General features: G+C 37.3%; 3 protein-coding genes across 3 annotated transcripts; 2 read left to right on the forward strand and 1 right to left on the reverse strand.

Annotated features, from left to right (window-relative positions):
- Nucleotides 1-716: 716 nt before the first annotated feature.
- LOC103951283 (F-box/kelch-repeat protein At1g30090) lies at nucleotides 717-2,964 on the forward strand. The gene has a single exon (XM_009362619.3). It carries the CDS (start codon nucleotides 1,565-1,567, stop codon nucleotides 2,780-2,782), a length of 1,218 nt encoding a protein of 405 aa, XP_009360894.2. The 5' UTR covers nucleotides 717-1,564; the 3' UTR covers nucleotides 2,783-2,964.
- A 1,685-nt stretch (nucleotides 2,965-4,649) lies between these two features.
- LOC125476314 lies at nucleotides 4,650-5,133 on the forward strand. The gene has a single exon (XM_048582189.1). It carries the CDS (start codon nucleotides 4,721-4,723, stop codon nucleotides 5,006-5,008), a length of 288 nt encoding a protein of 95 aa, XP_048438146.1. The 5' UTR covers nucleotides 4,650-4,720; the 3' UTR covers nucleotides 5,009-5,133.
- Nucleotides 5,134-5,765: 632 nt separating this feature from the next.
- LOC125476313 (cullin-4-like) lies at nucleotides 5,766-13,799 on the reverse strand. Its single transcript, XM_048582188.1, has 17 exons — nucleotides 13,320-13,799; nucleotides 12,023-12,138; nucleotides 11,592-11,938; nucleotides 10,831-11,011; nucleotides 10,521-10,643; nucleotides 10,135-10,422; nucleotides 9,653-9,778; nucleotides 9,386-9,487; nucleotides 9,246-9,299; nucleotides 8,056-8,162; nucleotides 7,518-7,578; nucleotides 7,296-7,427; nucleotides 7,053-7,190; nucleotides 6,778-6,858; nucleotides 6,491-6,571; nucleotides 6,303-6,383; nucleotides 5,766-6,163 (listed from the first exon to the last, which is right to left on the reverse strand). The coding sequence occupies exons 1-17, from the start codon at nucleotides 13,690-13,692 to the stop codon at nucleotides 6,050-6,052; spliced, it is 2,505 nt and encodes an 834-aa protein (XP_048438145.1). The 5' UTR covers nucleotides 13,693-13,799; the 3' UTR covers nucleotides 5,766-6,049.
- Nucleotides 13,800-19,561: the final 5,762 nt, after the last annotated feature.

The raw sequence follows: 19,561 nt of genomic DNA on the forward strand, positions 1-19,561 counted from the left end.
CTCGACCATTAAACCTCCCCGTGATGGTTCCCTTTCTTTCTCATTTTGTTAAAAGTGAATGATGGTATCTTTCTCCTTTAGCATTGTGGTACCTCCAAGGTTTAATCACAGCAAAATTCTTATCTTCCTAGCAAAGGAGAATAATATATGGGACTTTATAAGATATAAAGTTGAGAACTTATTCTATTTTATTTTAGGGCACTTTATTTTATGAATGGATTACTAGTTTAACACATAAGTGGTCAAATTTCTTCCATCAAACACTAGCATGAATAAATGCAAATTCAAGCTATTTTGAGCTGATTTCACCTCTAACTTTAATAATAGGTCTAATATGATGTCATAACTTTCATTCTAATAGGTCTTCGTCCAAAATTACATAACACACTCGTTCTCGCTTATTTGTTAATTAGCAAGATATACAATAACATATATTTGTAGCTCAAACGAACTGAAATGTTCAAACTCTTAAGATAATTATGCGTTATGATTAGGTTAAGTCAAAAGTTCGGAAACAAAAAAAAAAAATCAAATAACTACAAAGATAAGTAGAACTAAAATAAATATGCAGGCTTCTAGAATTGAACTTAAAACAAAATTCTTTATCAAACACAACATTTCAAGCATAAAAACACGCATTAACAAGGGTTTTATCATTTATCTTAATCTTAATCTTATTTTGTAGTCAATCTCCTTTTCAATATTCTAAGAGTGAGTCTGCAACTTACTCCACTTTCATTAAGGAGCGTGCACATCACTCTCCAACTTATATCAAAAGAATTCCGCATCTTTTCACTCTCATGCGTAATTACCTCGCTGATTTGGCGCGTAATTATTACTTAATCCAGAATCAAAGAACCATGTTCCTTCTCTTCCTTGCAAATGAAAAAAAAAAAAAAAAGCCTCTCTAAATCTTATCAAGTCACCATCTTTGTATAACAATCTTTCAACCCTTTTCTGGTTGTAAGTCCTTGTTCCCCTTACCACTTTCTCTCTCTTCCTTCTTTCGCTCTCCTATGCTGCTTATGTTCACAAGCTGTACAGATTGTTTGTGTTCTTCTGGGTTTAGTGTTTGGTGAATGTTGAAGCTGAAAAGGTCACAGAAAGTTTGATTCTGTGTGATTTCCGAACTGGGCTTTTGTCTTTGGTTGGATTTGTTTGCATTAAAGGACAAAAGATTGGATTTTGAGCTGCTTTTTGAGGTATTTTTGTTTTATGAGTGATTGTGAAATTTGGGTGTTTTCTGTTTTTTTAATCAGTGGGATGAAATTTCGTAGCTTTTGGTTCTGAATTTGGTGTTCTGATTGGCTACAATGGCTGCGGTGTATATAGAGAGGAAAAGTTCATGTTTTTTTGTTCATAAATGTGAGTAGAAGTTTGGATGTTTAGATTGTGATCATGCAAAGGGCTTTGCTTCTGTAAATTTGGATATTGGGATTGCTTTGTTTGCACAAAACCTGTGGAAGATAAGTGCTTTTCTTCGTAAGATTATCGGAGACGAAATATAGGAACTAAGTTGCATTTAAAGCAAGGGTTTTGTATATTTTGCTCAAAGGGGGGTAGGATGCAACGGGTTAGACTGTCCTCCCAACAGGCGCCGGTGCACAAGCTAGGGGATTCTCAGATTGCGTTATCCCCGAAGTTTAGATTAGCGGTTATCCAGTCTTCGTTGTTGAATCCTTCCCCGGAGTTAGAGCTGTCTCTTGAGGAAACCCCCCTCATTCCTGGCCTTCCTGATGATGTTGCACTTAACTGTCTCCTTCGGGTTCCAGTCGAAGGCCACACAGCAAGCAAAGCTGTCTGCAAGCGTTGGCATCTAATGTTTGGTAGTAAAGAGCGGTTTTTTACTCGAAGAAAAGAATTAGGCTTCAAAGTCCCTTGGCTTTTTGTCTTTGCCTTTCACAAGTGCACTGGAAGGATTCAATGGCAGGTTCTTGATCTCACTAATTTCTCTTGGCACACTATCCCTGCCATGCCTTGCAGAGACAAAGTTTTTCCCCATGGATTCAGATGTGTATCGATGCCCCACGAAGGAACTCTCTTTATTTGCGGTGGTATGGTCTCTGATGTGGACTGTCCGCTTGACTTGGTCCTGAAATATGAAGTTCAGAAGAATCGGTGGACTGTAATAAATCAGATGATAAGTGCGAGGTCTTTTTTCGCAAGTGGAGTTATTGATGGGAAGATTTATGTGGCTGGAGGAAACAGCTCAGATCTTTTTGAGCTTGACTCAGCCGAGGTTTTGGACCCCGTTAAAGGGAGTTGGCATCCCATAGCTAGCATGGGAGCAAATATGGCCTCTTATGATGCAGCAGTTCTCAACGGAAAGCTTCTTGTTACAGAAGGCTGGTTGTGGCCTTTCTTTGTCTCTCCCAGGGGTCAGGTTTATGATCCGAGAACTAATAATTGGGAGAGCATGGCTGTCGGACTGAGAGAAGGCTGGACAGGTTCAAGTGTGGTGATTTGTGGCCATTTGTTTGTGGTCTCAGAGCTTGAAAGGATGAAGCTTAAGGTTTATGATGCGGATACTGATTCCTGGGAACCAATAGAAGGGCCCCCTTTGCCAGAGCAGATCTGTAAACCCTTTGCTGTCAATGCCTGTGATTGCATGATATATGTTGTGGGCAAGAACCTTCATGTTGCTGTGGGTCAAATCTCAAGGGTTAGCCGTAAAGGAACTTGCGAGAAGAAGTGGAGCTTTGGTGTTCGATGGAATGTGGTTGATGCACCGGATTGCTTCTCTGACTTGACGCCCTCAAGTTCGCAGGTCCTGTTTGCTTAGCTTGTCAATCTCTCATTTCATGTTCTGCCACTTTGTATGTCCTTGAATAAGTTCTGGTTATATAAAATACCGTAGCTATAAAAAGCTAATGGACGTGCGTAAAATGGTTATGTGTTATTGGAATGTATTTAAGTATACGGTTGTTTTTCCTCTGTTTATATGGCTGTTCACCGTTTGGTTTCTCTTCCTCTCTTATCTTGATTTCTCATTGTTTGTTGCGTAGACTATTTTACTCTTTCTTGGATACCCTTGATATTATCCCCATGTTTTCGGATGAACTTGATATACTGTTTATCGCGAGATTAATTTAAATACGCTGCTCCTCTTACTAATGCAGATTGTTAGTCATCTCTCCTTAACTGCATCTTGCCCGTGACCATAGGGTTCGATTGAGCTAGCTACTTTTGCTCCTTATTGTGGTCACATGGTTTGCTTAGATTCCTCCAACCTAAACACCAGGTTTACGTAATCCTTCCATGACTTTCTTAGGTTTGCGACTGTTTTCGTATGCAGTTTTAGTAAACCCTTGGACGAGTTGCTTTCGTGGCATCTGCATCGGATATTTCAGCGCTTTACATTTAATGGTTTTGGCATCTGGATTGCTCAAGAAGCTGTGTGAGCGTCGAAGAAAAGGGTGAAGGTAGGTATACAGCTGTCCTTGAACCAAACTTAGAGAGGACCATGCCCTTAATTGAGTTGCAGGATTGTTCAGTACCTGGGGGTTAACGGAGCATTTATGGTTGAGAAGAGCTGGATTTGGAGTTGAAAAGGACACCAAAACACAGAGGAACAGCTGGTGGAAACCAGTTAACGTACAGCTTGGAGTCGAAGAGTCCTGTGAGGCAAGAAACCTTTATATCCTTTGTTTCATACGCCTCTCCTTATCTCTCTCTCATCACGTGACTACTCATGTGATGAGAGAGAGGAAAAGGCGTATGAAACAAGGGATGGGTACGTTTTGTGAATGTTGGTTATTTACTAAAAATAGAAATGTAGAAGAAACTCAAGAGTCCTACTATACATCACTGTATAATATACATTGCGTTTTAAGTGGCTCAGATTTGCCTGTTAAATTCTCTTAACTTTTTAGTGCATATCTGATCATTAAATTGAGCAATGGATATCATACATTATGTACTTTAGAATCTTCGGAAACGGGATATAATTTGTGGGGCTATTGTGAAACAAAGTGCCTATGTTACTGAAAACAAAGCGTGAATGGTACCTCAACGTTAAAAAAATAGTAAACTGTAAATGATTCTTTCCTTTCCTAAATTTTTACTGTGTACTAGCTTACCCCAGGAGCAAGACTCAACGCCGCTCTGTCTTTTGTCCTTATACATTAGGGTGGATAGGGATTCTTGAGAAGTGAATTCTGCACACTTTTTACTTATGCACGCTTGTATTTTGAGGTAAACAAATTAGAAGAGAATTACGAGACATAAATGAGCGGAAAGTATTTAGAAGGAGAAAATGCGCATGCGAAAAATTAATTCCTTTCTGGGTGTCGAGATCATTTTCAAGCATATGGACACTATTTTCGAGCACACAGAAACAATTTTCGTAGATGATTTTTGGGTGCATAGAGACCATTTTTCAGTGCGAAAAAGAATAAGACTAGGATCGCCTCTTTTCTTTTGATGAATGATTCGAACTTGGTTTCTAAAAGTGAACACTGATTTAACCAACTAACTTAACGTTTTTTGCCAAAAAAAAAAAAAAAAAAAAACACATGTTCACGTCATTTCCTATAGAGGCCTTGCTAAATGGGCTTAGACGAGGGTTACGTGGTGCGGAGTGTGGCCCAGCGAGGTCGCTTTATCAAATATACCCTTCGTTGGCGTAATGAACAAAACGACACCGTTGTGAGTTGAGACTCGAGGGTGAGACCCTAGAATCGACGAAGCAGAACCGCGGAGAAGGCAGAAGAAGAAGAAAATGGGGGCGATAACGACCTCAGTGATTGCGATAGTGGGAGTGGTTCTCGGTTGGATCGCCATCGAGATTGCCTGCAAGCCCTGCCTCGAACAGGGCCGCGAAGCCATCGATCGCAATCTCAATCCCGACTACGATCCAGACGACGCCGTCGTCTCCTCCGACATCCGCGCCCCTCTCAACCCTCCCGCCGTCAATACCATCGCCGTGGATCTCGAGGCGGAGGATCCCAAGGCCGCTGCTGCCATCGCAGCTTCTTCACATTCCGACGGCGTCAAGGCCGTCCGATAGTTTTCCTTTTCCTTTTCCGATCATACACTGTTAACTTACTTTTCAAAATTTTCTTGTATTTTGTTATTATTTTTAATAATTATTTCTAAAACTCAATTAAATTTTTTAAGGGTAAATTAGTACAATATCGCGTGGAACGAAAAGAATTTTATAGAACTGTAATCTCGTTCTCTTCATGATGATCTGAGTTTATACTTTAATCACCACCGTCGCATTTAAAACCGATGGTGGAGGTTAAAACATCAAAGCACTACCATTCATTCTTCATCCTTTCACCCCTGATATATCGACTCCAAGGGTGACGGTATTTTGTGGTCACATTTCGTTATAAAAACCATTACAGCCAGGACAAATAACGTTTTACCGTAATGACAGAAGAAATCAACGCTAAGCATCCATACCCATGTATCACAGTATAAGTTCAATCCTCACTGATTTCCTTCTCCCCTAACATCTAGTCCGTTAACGTCGTTGTTTGTTGAAAAAGACATACAGCCTGAAACGAATTTCCGTCAAACATCAAACATTTTTGAAATGTCTTGCATGAGTTTTTGAAAAGCTTTTGGCCCCCTGAAAATTCTACAGAAACACGTTTTATGACGAACTTTTTTTGTTGAAATTTGCAAAACCAAACGTAAATCCAGTGAAAGAAGCGATTGATGAATTTTGGTACGAACTTTTGTGTTGTAAAGACTACTGAAAACAAAACGGGTGAAGAAGACGACAACACAGAGAAGACGCCACCGACGCCGCAAGAGAAGATAAAGATAATTCTTTCTTTTTTCTTTGTTCACAGCAATTCATTCAAGTGGTCGACTCTTTTTCGCACGAACTAAATATTCTTTACAATCTAAGTACAAAAATTTAAGAGAAAAAAAGATAAAAACTACAAGTCGCTGTACATAATAAATTAGACGAGGGAAGGGACCGGACCGGACAGGACATCCTGCCTTCTTCCCTCCCCAAGACAGAAGTCGTCGTCTTTCCTGTGTCATTTACAAAGGAGAAAACTTCAATATCTGCTGGATTTCATTTCCTTTATTATGCTAGGTAGTTGTAAATTTGCGGGTTGTTCTTGTCCCGTTCTAGGTACTCCCGGTCAATCAGGCTTTCAATCCTTTTCTTCAAATCTGCCGGCTTAATCGGAAATTTAAGCTGCTCACCACAACAAACACCAACAACACACAATTTCCCTCAATAGTTTTCCTCGCTCGTTACTTGTTTCCAGGCCCGTAAATGCTGATTTGTATAAATGAATGGATTTGAATAAGAAATCAAGTGACTTTTTACTTACCTGTTGGAACAGTTCTGTTATCAGAAGAGTGTGACTCAGCACCTTCCTAGTTTTCATTATCCGAACAATTGCAGCATCAACCTGCGAGACAATTTTCAATCAGAACGATCGCAACAATCTATTTTGAAATTTGGGATGCGGCCAACGTGCGTAATAGGAAAAATCTGGAACACAGAGAAAAGGCTGACCTGATATTGGCGGTCTTGAAATACTCTTTCAGTGGTGCTCGTGTTCTCCTCCACTGTTTCCTTCATTTGGATCGCATTCACCTGCATCCATCAAAACAACGTAAGCAACATCATGGGAGTGGTCCAAAACTACAGTGAACCTGAGTGGTTTAAAGCACAGGTGAAAACCGACAGGACAATACTTTCAGCCATGCAAATTCTCAGACTTATACAAGCCTTTGTGCACATGGAGCTTGAGACCTTTTGATAACTGTTACTTTGCACTAAGCACAAGCAAATCAAATTACCTTTATGCGGTAGAGAGGAGCAGTAAATGAATCATTGAACGTAAATGTATCGCCATCGTCCACGTCTCTCCCTTTGGGAAACTATAGCACAAATTAGAAAATGGAAAAACACCAAAAATAAGGATAAGACTCAACATTTCCAATTATGTTTGGGAAACTATAGCACAAATTAGAAAATGGAAAAACACCAAAAATAAGGATAAGACTCAACATTTCCAATTATGTTATAGACAAAGATTTTGCAGATGAATCTGGAAAGTAATCCAAACACCCACCTTTTGTAGGACACGAACTTTTCCACATGCAAGGGACTGCAGTGTTCTTCTCAGTTCCTTGTCCTCAATGCCAGTTGAATCCTTAATGTCTTCAAGGCTTAGCTTCTCAGCATCATTAAACAGCATCAAGACAACGGTCTGGCAAACCAAACAATTATAATTCATTCACTTAGACAAGTAGATTTACAGAATTCTGCTGGATAATGAAAACGAATGCCGGCAAACAGAAGCATAATGACCAACCTGAAACAGAGAAACTGCAAGCTCCTTTTTGCCTTTAGGAAACTCTGCTTTCAAGACACAGTGGCCTAATGAATTTTGCCACATCAAACGCCTACCACTGTACTTGCTTAGGTAAAACTCCTTGAAGATATCCTGTTGAACAAAGAAAAATGAGTTAAACAATTTACTAAGCACATTAACCTCGCCAAAAATGAAAGCATCTGTTGGGTAGCATGTACTGACCTGGTATACATTCAATTCATGAGGAAGTCTAACATCCATGGGAGGATATGTAGGCCAGTACCTGTACCAAAGCACTGCTTAGAACTCTTTGCAGATATGGAGAAAATAAACAATGCAAAAAAATAAAGTCCAAGTTCTAAGTAAAGTTCTTCACAATAGGTTCCATATGTTCTCTCACTAAAATGTATAATTTCAATAACAAGGTATATGCACAAATGAATACTTTTAAATAAATATAGAATATATCTTGTTTGACAGATTGAAATGCGGTTGAATTAAATGGAAATGACATATAAATCAAATTCACCAAACTTTATAAACAGTTTTAAAGTAGATCCAGCAATATCGAAGAAATTTAAATTAAATGTGAAAATTTATGAATTCATTTTTTTAAGACAAATGTTTAGTCAGATTCATGATCTTCAGTTTTAATGCTAATATTGTAAGGGAACATATTGAACACATCACAAGAAACCAAACCAACTTTTCGCATTCCATTTTTTAAAATTAAAAGAAAAAATAATAATTTGAAGCATACCCAGTCGTAAGGACATGAACACTCATCTCAATCCCTGATGGGAGTTTTGTCCTAGCCTGGGATGATTGTTTGAAGGACTCGTTTATCTCTTTCGACAGTTCAATATCCTGAAAAGATGTACATGCAAAAAAAAAAAATTAGTATCATTAAATATTGCAATACAACTCTAGCCACAAGTGAATCACAAATCCATCCCTATATAAAGTAACTATGATTTTTAGAAGAAATGAAGAAAGTGGACGATACAGAAAGTAATTATGAATCCCAAACTAACTACAGGAGTTCATATACAAATGAACTTTGTTGATCTCAACCCAGTGCTATACTATTTACATTTCCCCTGTTGCCCACAAAGAAAAGAAAAAAACCTACAACCCATAACATGAGCAAAGTTGAACTCAACCATACAGAAAGTTCCTTTTCTTGTGTTTTACCATCATTAAATATGGTTTTCATCTGCAACGAAAAACAGAAAACAAATAAAGTAAGACATTCAGAAGGAGATTCCAATTGTTCCTTCATTTCGACTAGCCTTTCCTTCCTACGATGCATACGAAACAACAGGAGAGAAGAACACTCCTCTCCATCCTTCCAACTTTTCGTTCCTTTCATAACATACCCTAATTCATCCTCCCTAGTTTCCTTCCCTAGTACCAATCATAGTGTTACATGAGCAAAATGGTTGACTGAAAACCACTAATGTGGTACCGCATATTGTGATCAACTAATGGCTATCAGATAATGCTTTGCAGTGCTAATTAAATCTACAATCTTTAACAAAATCCTCCAACAGTAGAACAGCCAAGAGTACTCGCAAAAAGAGAACAGCGAAAAAGTTAAGCCTAGAAACTGTGTTATTCATGCTATGTTAACTACAACACCTACCAGCATGTAAGATGGAATAGCTTAAATTAGTACAAGAATTCATTAGACTATAACAGTTAAACAAGCCTGTAAGAGATCCATTTCCACATTTTACATCCTATAGAGATGAGCAACCTTGGGCCTGGATTAAGTTTAAGAACAAATCAACCCCTACGATCTTGACCTCACTTTTTGTGCACTCTATAAAAGTCAATCTGAAATGATGCATCAGCGAGGACAAATTCTATCCCTAATTTTGGCATGAATAATGGGGCAATATTAATTAATCAATACAACTGAACATACGACTTCGAAAATATGCACACCTTGAACATTCCTTCGAGTTTGTTTGTAAACTGACTGCCACACTCGGTCTTCAGCTGTCCACATGAAATTTGGTCAGCCCAATCAAGTGACAGAGAGCTCATTCAGTATTATGTCAAGAAAATCAAAATCCATTATTTACCTTGGAAATCATAGACTTCTCTGCGTCAATAGAAGCACTCTTTCCCAACAGTAGCCTTTTTGCAAGATCTTTCTTATAAAATGCTTCAAACACGTCCTTACCCTGGATTAGGAAGAAAGAACCTTAAATCAGTACCATTTGTAGACAGACATGAGCAGCTAAGTAACAAGGGCTTGCACGGACAGATAAGAGAAAATATGCATATGAGATATGCTAATTAACCCAGTAATCAAATTATTAATTTGGACATTAACTCTTAAATCTTACCTGTATAAACCTGAATAAAACCAAGACCTTATCAAGCATTCCCTCCAATTCCTCTTCAGACGTACCCTTATTCCCAGCACGAAGCTTCTCGTCCAAAAACTTGGCAATCAGCTCAGCAGGTCGGTTCTATAACAGAAAGAAAAACTCGTCATCAAACATGTCTATGAGCAGTGCATTAAACTTAAATTGCAAACACACTGGAAAAGGTGGGGAAGGGGTGATTGTACATGGAATCAAACTAGCTACATTCAACTGAAGACAATAAATCTATAGATGGTTATTCATGATAGAAAGGCCATAACCAAAACTTATCCAAACTCTTAACCATGTACTCGCCACTTTTGAATCGAGTATCATTTCTCTGCTAAATTATGCCTTTCCTACATTGCATCACTTGAAACCCCGTCGAAGATTTCCCATTTTATTATGAAGGAAAAGAAACACGAGGAAACATGGGAAAAGTCAATGGGATAAAAGGTTACCTGTCGGAGATTAATTAAATGCTCGAAGGCATCCTTTATGGTGTTGCAAAATACTTCATTCTTGAAAAAGCTTTCTTCCCATATAGTGTCAAGAGAAGCCTTAAATTCCAAAAGAGAAGCAACCATTTCTTTATCTTTTTCTTCATCCATGATAATCCCCTGCCCTGTCCTCCGGATGTATGAGCTAAGCGCTTGCCTTAGTGATTCAAGGGCATTGACTCTGGAGAAAAGAGTGTGCATCCTTTGAAGGTCCTCAATGCGATTCCCATCCATCAGCAATGTGAAACCCTATAAGGAAACCATAATTACCTAAATTCAGTACATAGGGGTAGAAAGAATTCAAAAACTTGAAGATAGAAAAATAAAGTTCATAACAAGATCAAAACCTTGTCGAGAATGGCAGGAATATGGCGCTCTAAAAGCTGTTTTTCCGCTGTTGCAACTAATGGCTTTCTTGTACTTGCATCCAGGTAGATTAAACATCTTTCATGTTCTTCATGCAACCTTGTCTGCAACAAGTTATCCAAAAATCTCCAATGGTAGGCATAAGTCATCATAGTGACAAAGAGACAAGCTAGATAGGTTCAAAGTAATAGGAAGAAGTCATTATGTTCAAAAAATACAGATGAGAAGAAAAGAAATTGCTGAAGTAAATAGGCCTCATAAAGACTTGAGAGATGGAGAGAGAATATGCACCTCCACATGCTTCAAATAATCCGGAACATCTGCTTGCTGCATATATTTCATGCCTTCAGCAGCATAGAATTCAGAAGTACATTCAAGAAATGGCTTCTCAAAGCTTTCTGAGTAGATCCCTAAAGCTGTAAACATCTTCAAAAGATGGTTAAGCAGAGTCCTGGCCACTGCTTCACCTAATCTGGAAAACCAAAACCACAACATTGTAGATTTACTAGTTGCAAAAACAAACGCAACAAATTAATAAAGAGACTTGTAATATGTTAATAGATCAACATTCAAGTCTTAGGTCTTGATTAACACCTGGGCGCTAAGCTTTTTACTTCATGGTGTGGGAGCTCTATGGCACGCCACATATACTATTACTCCTCATGGCCTACCGATTACCCCTTAATAAGACAAACATTTGGAGCTGCAAGTGTCTACCCTTACAGACCCAACACAATCTTGGCTATATATAATGAACTTAAAAGTGAGAAGTTTCCTTTTGAAAGTAAGAAGATTCAAATGCCTATAACATATAACATATATCTACAAGCATTCATCCATCAAAACCTCACCTAATCAATCCACCCATACAGCCTAAAACCCTCACTAACCTTCTAGAAATAGGAGAAATCTGGGAAGTAAGGACTATAATTATGGTCTTGAAAGTTTACGATCATTTTTTGAACTCACATTTTCCAAACCAACCCACCACAAATGTTATCGAATCTGTCCTACAACATACCATTAGTTGATATTGATGGAATATAACTTACCTTTCTTTCTCTATCATTCTTAAAAGGCCAGTGACAGTTTTGTGTTCAACTTCTGCAGACAGAGAAAGATGTTTGCGGAAAAGCTGCAATCCCATGTCCCACAATGAACGCACATTTGGTGTTTGTTTCACATATGTCCTATCAAGATATAAGGCTATACTGCGAATCATTAACATCTGATCACAGAGGTCCTGCCAGCATCTCTCAACAAGTGATAGAAAAACCACTAAATCTGGGCTTTGGCCAACCAAAGATTGCAGCGCTGCAGCTATGTGTCTTTCGCACTCCTTCTCAATCCGTTGATAAAGACTTCCTCCCATCTTGTGCAGGCAGAGATCAGTAACAGCCTGAGGAGAACATGATTTGTTTTCTGTTAACCCTAATGCATGGAAATTCATATTGCAAAACAAAGAGAAATGTGGTTGTTCTACCTGATAAAGCTTCTCCAAGTCACAAGAATCAGGTTTCTTCAAGAATATAGCACAAATAGCCGACTTCAGCTTTGCCCATGTTTCCTCTTCAAAATTTGTGGGTAATGTGGGTTTAGCTTCATTAAGACAACATGGAATTAGTTGGTAACCTTTGTCAAAATGTAGTGTAATTTGCAAAACAAAATGAGCATGACATTGGTGAGTAACTCTCTCTATCTCTATCTTCATGTATGAGTGTACGCATGTCTGTGCTTTTGTGTGTATGTGTGTAGAAGCCAGTACTAGACCTTGCTGCAATGAAACCAGACAACCAGCCCAAATTAACAATTATTGTGCACTGCTACGTCCGCTTGTAACTAGCACCCCAGAAAAACATAATTTCTAATCCAAACCTAATCATGCTACAAAGAACATTAGCCCTATGTTTTGGAGGAGGGATGTTGAAAGTACCAAGGAACTTTAAACTCGGCATAATTACTACAAGGACACTACCAAAGAATACCCATGCACTACAAAGCTACTACTAAAACAATACAAATACACTACAAAGACACGTAGAATTTCAAAATGACACCTTTATTGAATTCTCATGGTTTTACTATGAATCTGAGGTTTTAACCAATTCATAGGGTCTTAACAAGAGAATTCCTATGAACTTTAAAGTCTCTCATCTAAATGTATGGTAGATAATAAGCTCAAGCTATATGTCATGCAAAACCTTCACTTTGTTCATGAACCAACTACTTCCTACACAGAGAGCATCTAGGACAGCAATGGTGACACCTAATTCAGATTACCATAGACAGAACTGGAACTTCCCTAGTTCAATCACTGACCAGATAATGGCTTAAGAAGTACTTGTCATCAAAATCAGCTAGCCAATCACAGTAACCGCAGACGAAACATGTTTTCATCGAAAGCATGCAAATTGCATAGGACACGCAAGATTCGAGCACTAGTGTTAAACTAATTTGCAGAAGTGCTAGCATGGAAAGAAAATTAAGGGCAAATACACATTCAAAAACATAAAAGGATTTCTTTATTCCCGTCTTGCAAATGATACAAGTTGAAATTTTGCACAAAACCCACATGAAACTGAATTATCCAAGTTGGAACCCACCTCTCAGTTCGACCTAATTGAACCCAAAACCTAAGTCAACAAATTGCCCTAGTCCTCAAACCCCAAAGCAAAACCAAAGATCCTATCCAATCCTACAAAACCTAGAATGACTATCTGAACCCAATATATCAAAATTAGCCCAAAAGACGACGGCGTTTTAGGATCAAGAAGCCGTACCTTTGACGAGCTTGATGACGAGCTTCTTGGTAGAGGGCTGAGGGGGCTGGGCCTTTTTGCGGGACAAATTGGCGGCGACGCCTCGGGGAGAGGGGTCGTCGGGCCTGAGATCATCGTCGAGGGACATGGAAGAGGGGTCGAATACGGCGTCGTTATCGGGGTCCTGGGGAGGGTGAGTGTGAGGGTGGTGGTGGTGGTGGTGGAGGCCATTTTTGCTGGGATCGAGGGAACAGGCCACCGCCTGCGACTTGGCCTTTTTCATGGGTGGGCCGGCGGAAGAAGGGTTGAGAGAGGAGGAGGAGGAGGAGGAGGTGCCGCTGCTGCTGTGGTTGATGGCTGAGGAGCGTTTGGTGGGGTGAGACATCAAACTCATCAACAGCGCATTGTAAGTGAAAGAGATAGAGAGAGAAAGTGAGGAGAGAGAAAGCGAGACGAAGATTTGAGAAGGCAGCAGCTGATAGATTAGACCCCGGTACGAGACAGATAGAGAGAGAAAAGAGAACAAATAAAAAGACGAGAAAATTTTAATTGTGACAGGACACGTAGTAGTGAAGAATTATATTTTTTAAATTATTAACTTTTGAATATATATTTAACTATTTATGTATTATTTTGTGTAATGATTACATTGAAAAATCTCTCAAGAGAGAGTTAATTCATTTTTCTTTCTTTTTTTTTTCCTGTAATTAATGACCAAATATCTTTTTGAAATAATGACTAAAGATTTTTTTTCTTTCTTGTTTTTTTAGGTTTTATGGTTTATATTTTGTTAAGTTGTTAAATTTTATCTTTTTATTGTAACTAGAATTAGGGGTGGTATTGGTACGATTACCGTATCAAAACCTATGTACCAATTATCATACCAAATTTTTGATATGATAAAATCTATTACCATTACCCTGCTAGACTTTTGGTATACCGAATTTCGGCATGCCAAATAATTCGGTTGACATGGTATGGTAATGGTAATTACCACTTTGTTTTGGGCCATTCTTTTGGGCGAAATTTTGATTTTTTTTTTCCAACCCAATTCAAGGCCCAAATGTGTGTTTGGCCACTCTTTGGCTTTCTAAAACTTTTTTATTTAATTATGAAAATTTTATAGAGATTCATTTAAGAAACAAGAAGTAAATAGAAGAAAGAATTGCCGAGAGAACCCAACATCCCTAAAAAAAATAGTACAAAGATTTCTAAATTCCATCTCTACATTCTTTAAAATTGTACAAAAATTAACTTAATAAATGAAGCCAGGGAAAAACACATCCCAATTTGATGAAGGAGAAGGTGAGATGGACAGCAAAGAGAGAGAGAGAGTTGCCAGAACGGCATCAACATAGATGAAGCCGATGGTTAGATGAGTGAAAAAATGAAGAGTCGCAGCGCAAGAAGGCTTAGGTTTTTTTATTGGGAAAGTAGAGGTTAGAGGGTGAGATGATTTGATAAATGATTAGGAAAAAAAATATAAAGTGCATATATAATGATAATAATACCTAATTATATATATAAATGAATAAATAAATGATATAATATTAATAATAGTGGTATGTATACCACTAGTAATGGTTTTGAATACTATTACCGTACCGAAAATGTATGGTACGGTACAAATACCGTACAATTACCAATAGTACAAATTTTTTGACATAACTTTAGTATGGTACGATTGGTAATTTAATTAGTATAGTAATTTGGCAAAAAATTCCACTCCTAACTAGAATCATAAATTTTGGTAAGAAACCGTATATAGCTATTAAATTCATGATCAAGTGTTTATTGGTGTTCTAAATCATTGTCGCATTTTAAATGTTTTACCTTTATTACTTGCATGTGACGTATGTATAAATTTGCCTGTATCAAGACATAAGTATAATTTTGCTTTTGAGTTAAATTTTTAATTTGTTCTGGTAAAAGTTTAATATTGGTTTTTTTTTAGGGGGGAGGGGAGGTTTGACACAATATTTTATAATGTTTGTACGAGAATTGACGTTAAAATACGAGGTAATAGAGAATTCATAAAGAATTCTACTTTTAAGGGAATACCCTTAACATTTCTCAATATACATTTTAGAAAATGAAATGACTTATTGTGTAAATCTTACTAAATTCACTAATGCTTAATTTTTAATTTTTTCTTTTAATCTCTTTAACATTTCTCCATAACATTGTATAGAGTGCTAATAACAATTCTTATGTTTGAAGCGATATAAAAGTAACAAATTTTTTGAAAGTAAGATGGTCCGATTTAATTAAGTTTTGATGAAACCAGTCTTGGAAGTTGGGCCACATATTTCAACCCAAACCTGACTATTAGGGTCGAGCCAATTAAGACAGGGCAGCCCAGTTTAGTTCACTTCTAAACCTTAATGAGCTACACTGAAGCCCAAAGAAGTGATCCATTAATTCAGCATGGATGGCAAAGGACATTTTTCTCTTTTTCTTTTGATCAATTTGTCAATTTGCCTCCGAATTTATACAGAGCTGTCAACTTCTCTCTTGAACTTTAATTTTAACCAATTACGCTCCAAAACTTTTGTAAATAACCAATTTCTCCAAGTGTTAGATTTTGAAAAATTTCATCCATCATTATCACGCGGACAATACATGGAAATTGTATGTTGGCAAAAAGGTAATAATGTTTTGATAAAATGGGCACAAAGCCAATGCATTGCAGCTGCTAATTGGACTCTCATGGCTAATTCAAACAGAAAATGTACAGAGTCAACTAACGGTGGAAGAAGAGAAGAAGGAAAAAAAAAACAATTTGTTGTCCAAATTAGATATATAATTACTTTATTGCCGTCAAATATTTGTCATGTGACCAAAATGAATAGAAAATTGGATGAAAGTTTTCAAAATCTAACGTCAGAGGAGAAATTGGCTAATTGTAATAGTTTAGGGGAGTAATCAGCAAAGTTAAAGTTAAGGGAAAATCAGCAACCCCTTACAAATTCGTAGGAACATAAGAAGCTTTTTGTAAAGGAGGATGAATGACCTTATTTGTGACATTCTCGTTCTACTTTATCCACTCTCTTTCTTATTTAACAATGTTGCATTATGATAGATATGGTCTACTTTACTCTTTAAAAGTAAACTCTACAAAAAATCAACCAAAACATAAATCTTTTAATCGTTCAATTAACATTGAATATAGATACCAAACAAGACTTCATTTTTAAAATTTTTAAAAAGTGAAAATAAAAACTGAAAATTGAAAACGAAATAATTATCAACTAGTCTCTATATAAAACACAAGTTATGCATAGGAGGACTTGCATGTTAAGAATATCTCACCGGATGAAGACTGGAGATCCATGTACAACCAAATAAAAAGAGTTAAAAGCCCTACATGATGAGGCATTTTCTTCTTTAACCACGTCTCATTGAAGGGCCGACTTGCATGGCGCCCAGTTCTGGCGCCCACCAAAACTTGCGACCATACTAGATGCGTACCAGCTGCATAGCTAAGATAAAAAAGCAAAAGCTAATTATACACTTGAGAGGTTGTGTTACCTTATCAAGAAATTCAGAACACTGTATATCTCTAACCCAATAACCATTCTTGCTTTTCAACTTTTTGTGATTAATTGGCGTACCTTATCTTGATAACGTGCTTTTTTCTTGCAAAGTTGCTGTTGTTTTCCAACGTATATTTTTATGCATGGCTTTAACAAAAGAAGGAAGAAAAAAAAAATTGCATGCATGGGTAGGGCTATGAGCTAACCCTAAAATGCAAGCGATTGACTCTTACAAACGAAAAGAAAAACTTAATACGTTTACAAGCAATATTGTAAACACGAAAATCTTGTAGCAAATAAAATAAGAACACGTGTACAAAGTAAATGTTTGTATTAATGTAATTGTAGGGTTACAATCTCTGTTTACAAGTTTCCTCTGATTTGATCTCCAAAAGATGTGTAGATGTGTATGTTGTTGATCCAAGGATCGCGATGACTTAATCTTGGATGAACAATTGCTGCGAGGTTTTGGTTCTTGGCTATTTGAAGGATCGGCACAGGTAGTAGTGCTTGATGATTCTTTGAAGGTTTGGTGAAGAATGCAGAGAGCTTTCTAAAATCTTCAAAATGTTTTGGGGATTTGGATGCTTGAGCTTTAGCAGCATTTGGGTGCTTGAATGATTTCTGGATCCTTTTTTTTTGTTATGGAACCTCATATTTATAGACTTCTAAGCTTTGCCTACAGATGGTTGGCCTTGATTGTGGGCTTGATTAATTTACGAAAGAACCAGGACTCGATTTGTAGGCCGGTTCGTGATTTGACTCCATCAATTAATATTTGATTTAATTTAATTAAAATCAAATAATTCATTTCCGCCAAGTGTTGACACGTGTCATTCTTGATGACTAGTTCGATTTTGATGAGTCACATTCACGTGTATGATTTGTGAGACACATGGCGCATGCCATGTATGCCCTATCATGTCAAAACTTTAATGTGTTGGTGAACATTTATTTCACCGAAATTTCAATATCTACAAATATGATCCTGAGCTTCTTTATTTGATTTGTGTATTTTTCGTGTTATCGCTACAAATCAGTGACAGATTCAAGATTCGAATTTTAGGGTGTCTCAGTTGAAGAAAGTTGAGGTTTAATCATAAAATCAATTGGCAACATGAAGAGTAGCCTAACTTACTTATAAGCTCATGCAAGGTCCCTCATCCTATCAATATGTGGGATTCATTCTCAACATGTCTCAACACGTGTGGCGAATTTTCAAGCCTAACATATGGACATCACAATGTATGCCATGGAGTACTTGTGGCCGTTTGCTTCACACATGGGACAACCAATTCTGATACCATGAAGAAAGTTGAGGTTCAACCATAAAACCAATTGGCAATATAGGAAGTAGCTCAACTTACTTATAAGCTCATGGAAGGTCTCTCCTCCCATCAATGTGGGATTCATTCTAAACACCACTATTAAAGGTTCAAGTTTTTTAGATCGAAAAAGAGCAGGAAGCATGCGCAAAAAAAAAAAAAAAAATACAGTCTATTTGATGAGACATTTTGTCGAACACTTGGTGAGTTTGTGTCATCAACTAAACCAAGTTGCGCACATGTCAATAGGTATTGACATATGCCGAAGCAATATGTTGAGTGTTATTGAAAGAATTTGATGAGTATTGTCGATACAACATGTGAGAGCTTTCCTCAAACACTTGGTGTGCACAAAAAAAAACCATACCAAACATTCAAAGGGTCCTCAGAAGACCTTCACAGTATATTTCTTAGATTCCAGATGGTCTTGGGACCACCTAGATTCCAATATGCATCCACCACTGCTACAAACTAGAGTTCTCAATCATATACCAAACAAAAGTATTTTAACACATGAAATTAATAAATTAAAATGCACATATGGGAAGTTACATTTTCCGAACCATATGCATCCACCCAAGTATCTCTAGAATGATCGATTTACATAGGATTGATCTTCGAAAAGAAGCATGTCTTTGAGCAAACATACACATGTGCAACAGCGAGTATTCGTTCCCTTATGCATCACATTTGCACCGCTCTCACTTTTTAAGCTCCTTTATTTTTTCTTCGTCTTCCACGATGTTTCCCCTCTTTAACAAAAGCATGCATGTTCTTTACAAAAAACTTCTTTGGATGGGATTTTTCTCGATCCCTTCCTTGCGTATACAAATCCTTTTGGATCGATGGCAAAGAAAGCTAAAAAGATGGCATTGACCAGAAAATAATTAATTATCCAGGGACATGAACATAATGGTCTACGACCAAGCATCTTATTTTGATCATTAATTGATGGAATGTTCAAGTATTTATTTATTTAAAAAAATGCTAGTTGTTGCAGTCATATTTAGAATAGGAATGTGATTGTATAAATCCTAGTAGATATAAGAATGTATCTTACATTCCTATTAGGAGTAGATTACCTATTAAGAGTTGTAATCCTAAAGGGAAAGGTTTTTACCTATCTTACTACTATAAATAAAGGCATAATAGGGGTGGAATAACACACACACCCACAATTACACATCTCTCTTCTTCTCTCTCTATGCCGCACCCTCTCTCTCTTTCTAGCCTCTATAATTGTTCAGTAAATTATGCCTACAATACGTTATCAGCACGCTCTTGACGCTGTGCTAAAGAGAGTTTATTCTTCAATCAGGGGAGTATTACGTTTTAATCATTCTTGTTATGATTAATTTATTATTTTATTGAATTGATCTACATGCTATTGATTCAATTTATT

Source organism: the organism of the source record quoted next, unplaced genomic scaffold (genome assembly GCF_019419815.1).
Source record: "Pyrus x bretschneideri cultivar Hongxiangsu unplaced genomic scaffold, Pyrus_bretschneideri_v1 Contig19, whole genome shotgun sequence".
Classification (NCBI taxonomy): domain Eukaryota; kingdom Viridiplantae; phylum Streptophyta; class Magnoliopsida; order Rosales; family Rosaceae; genus Pyrus; species Pyrus x bretschneideri.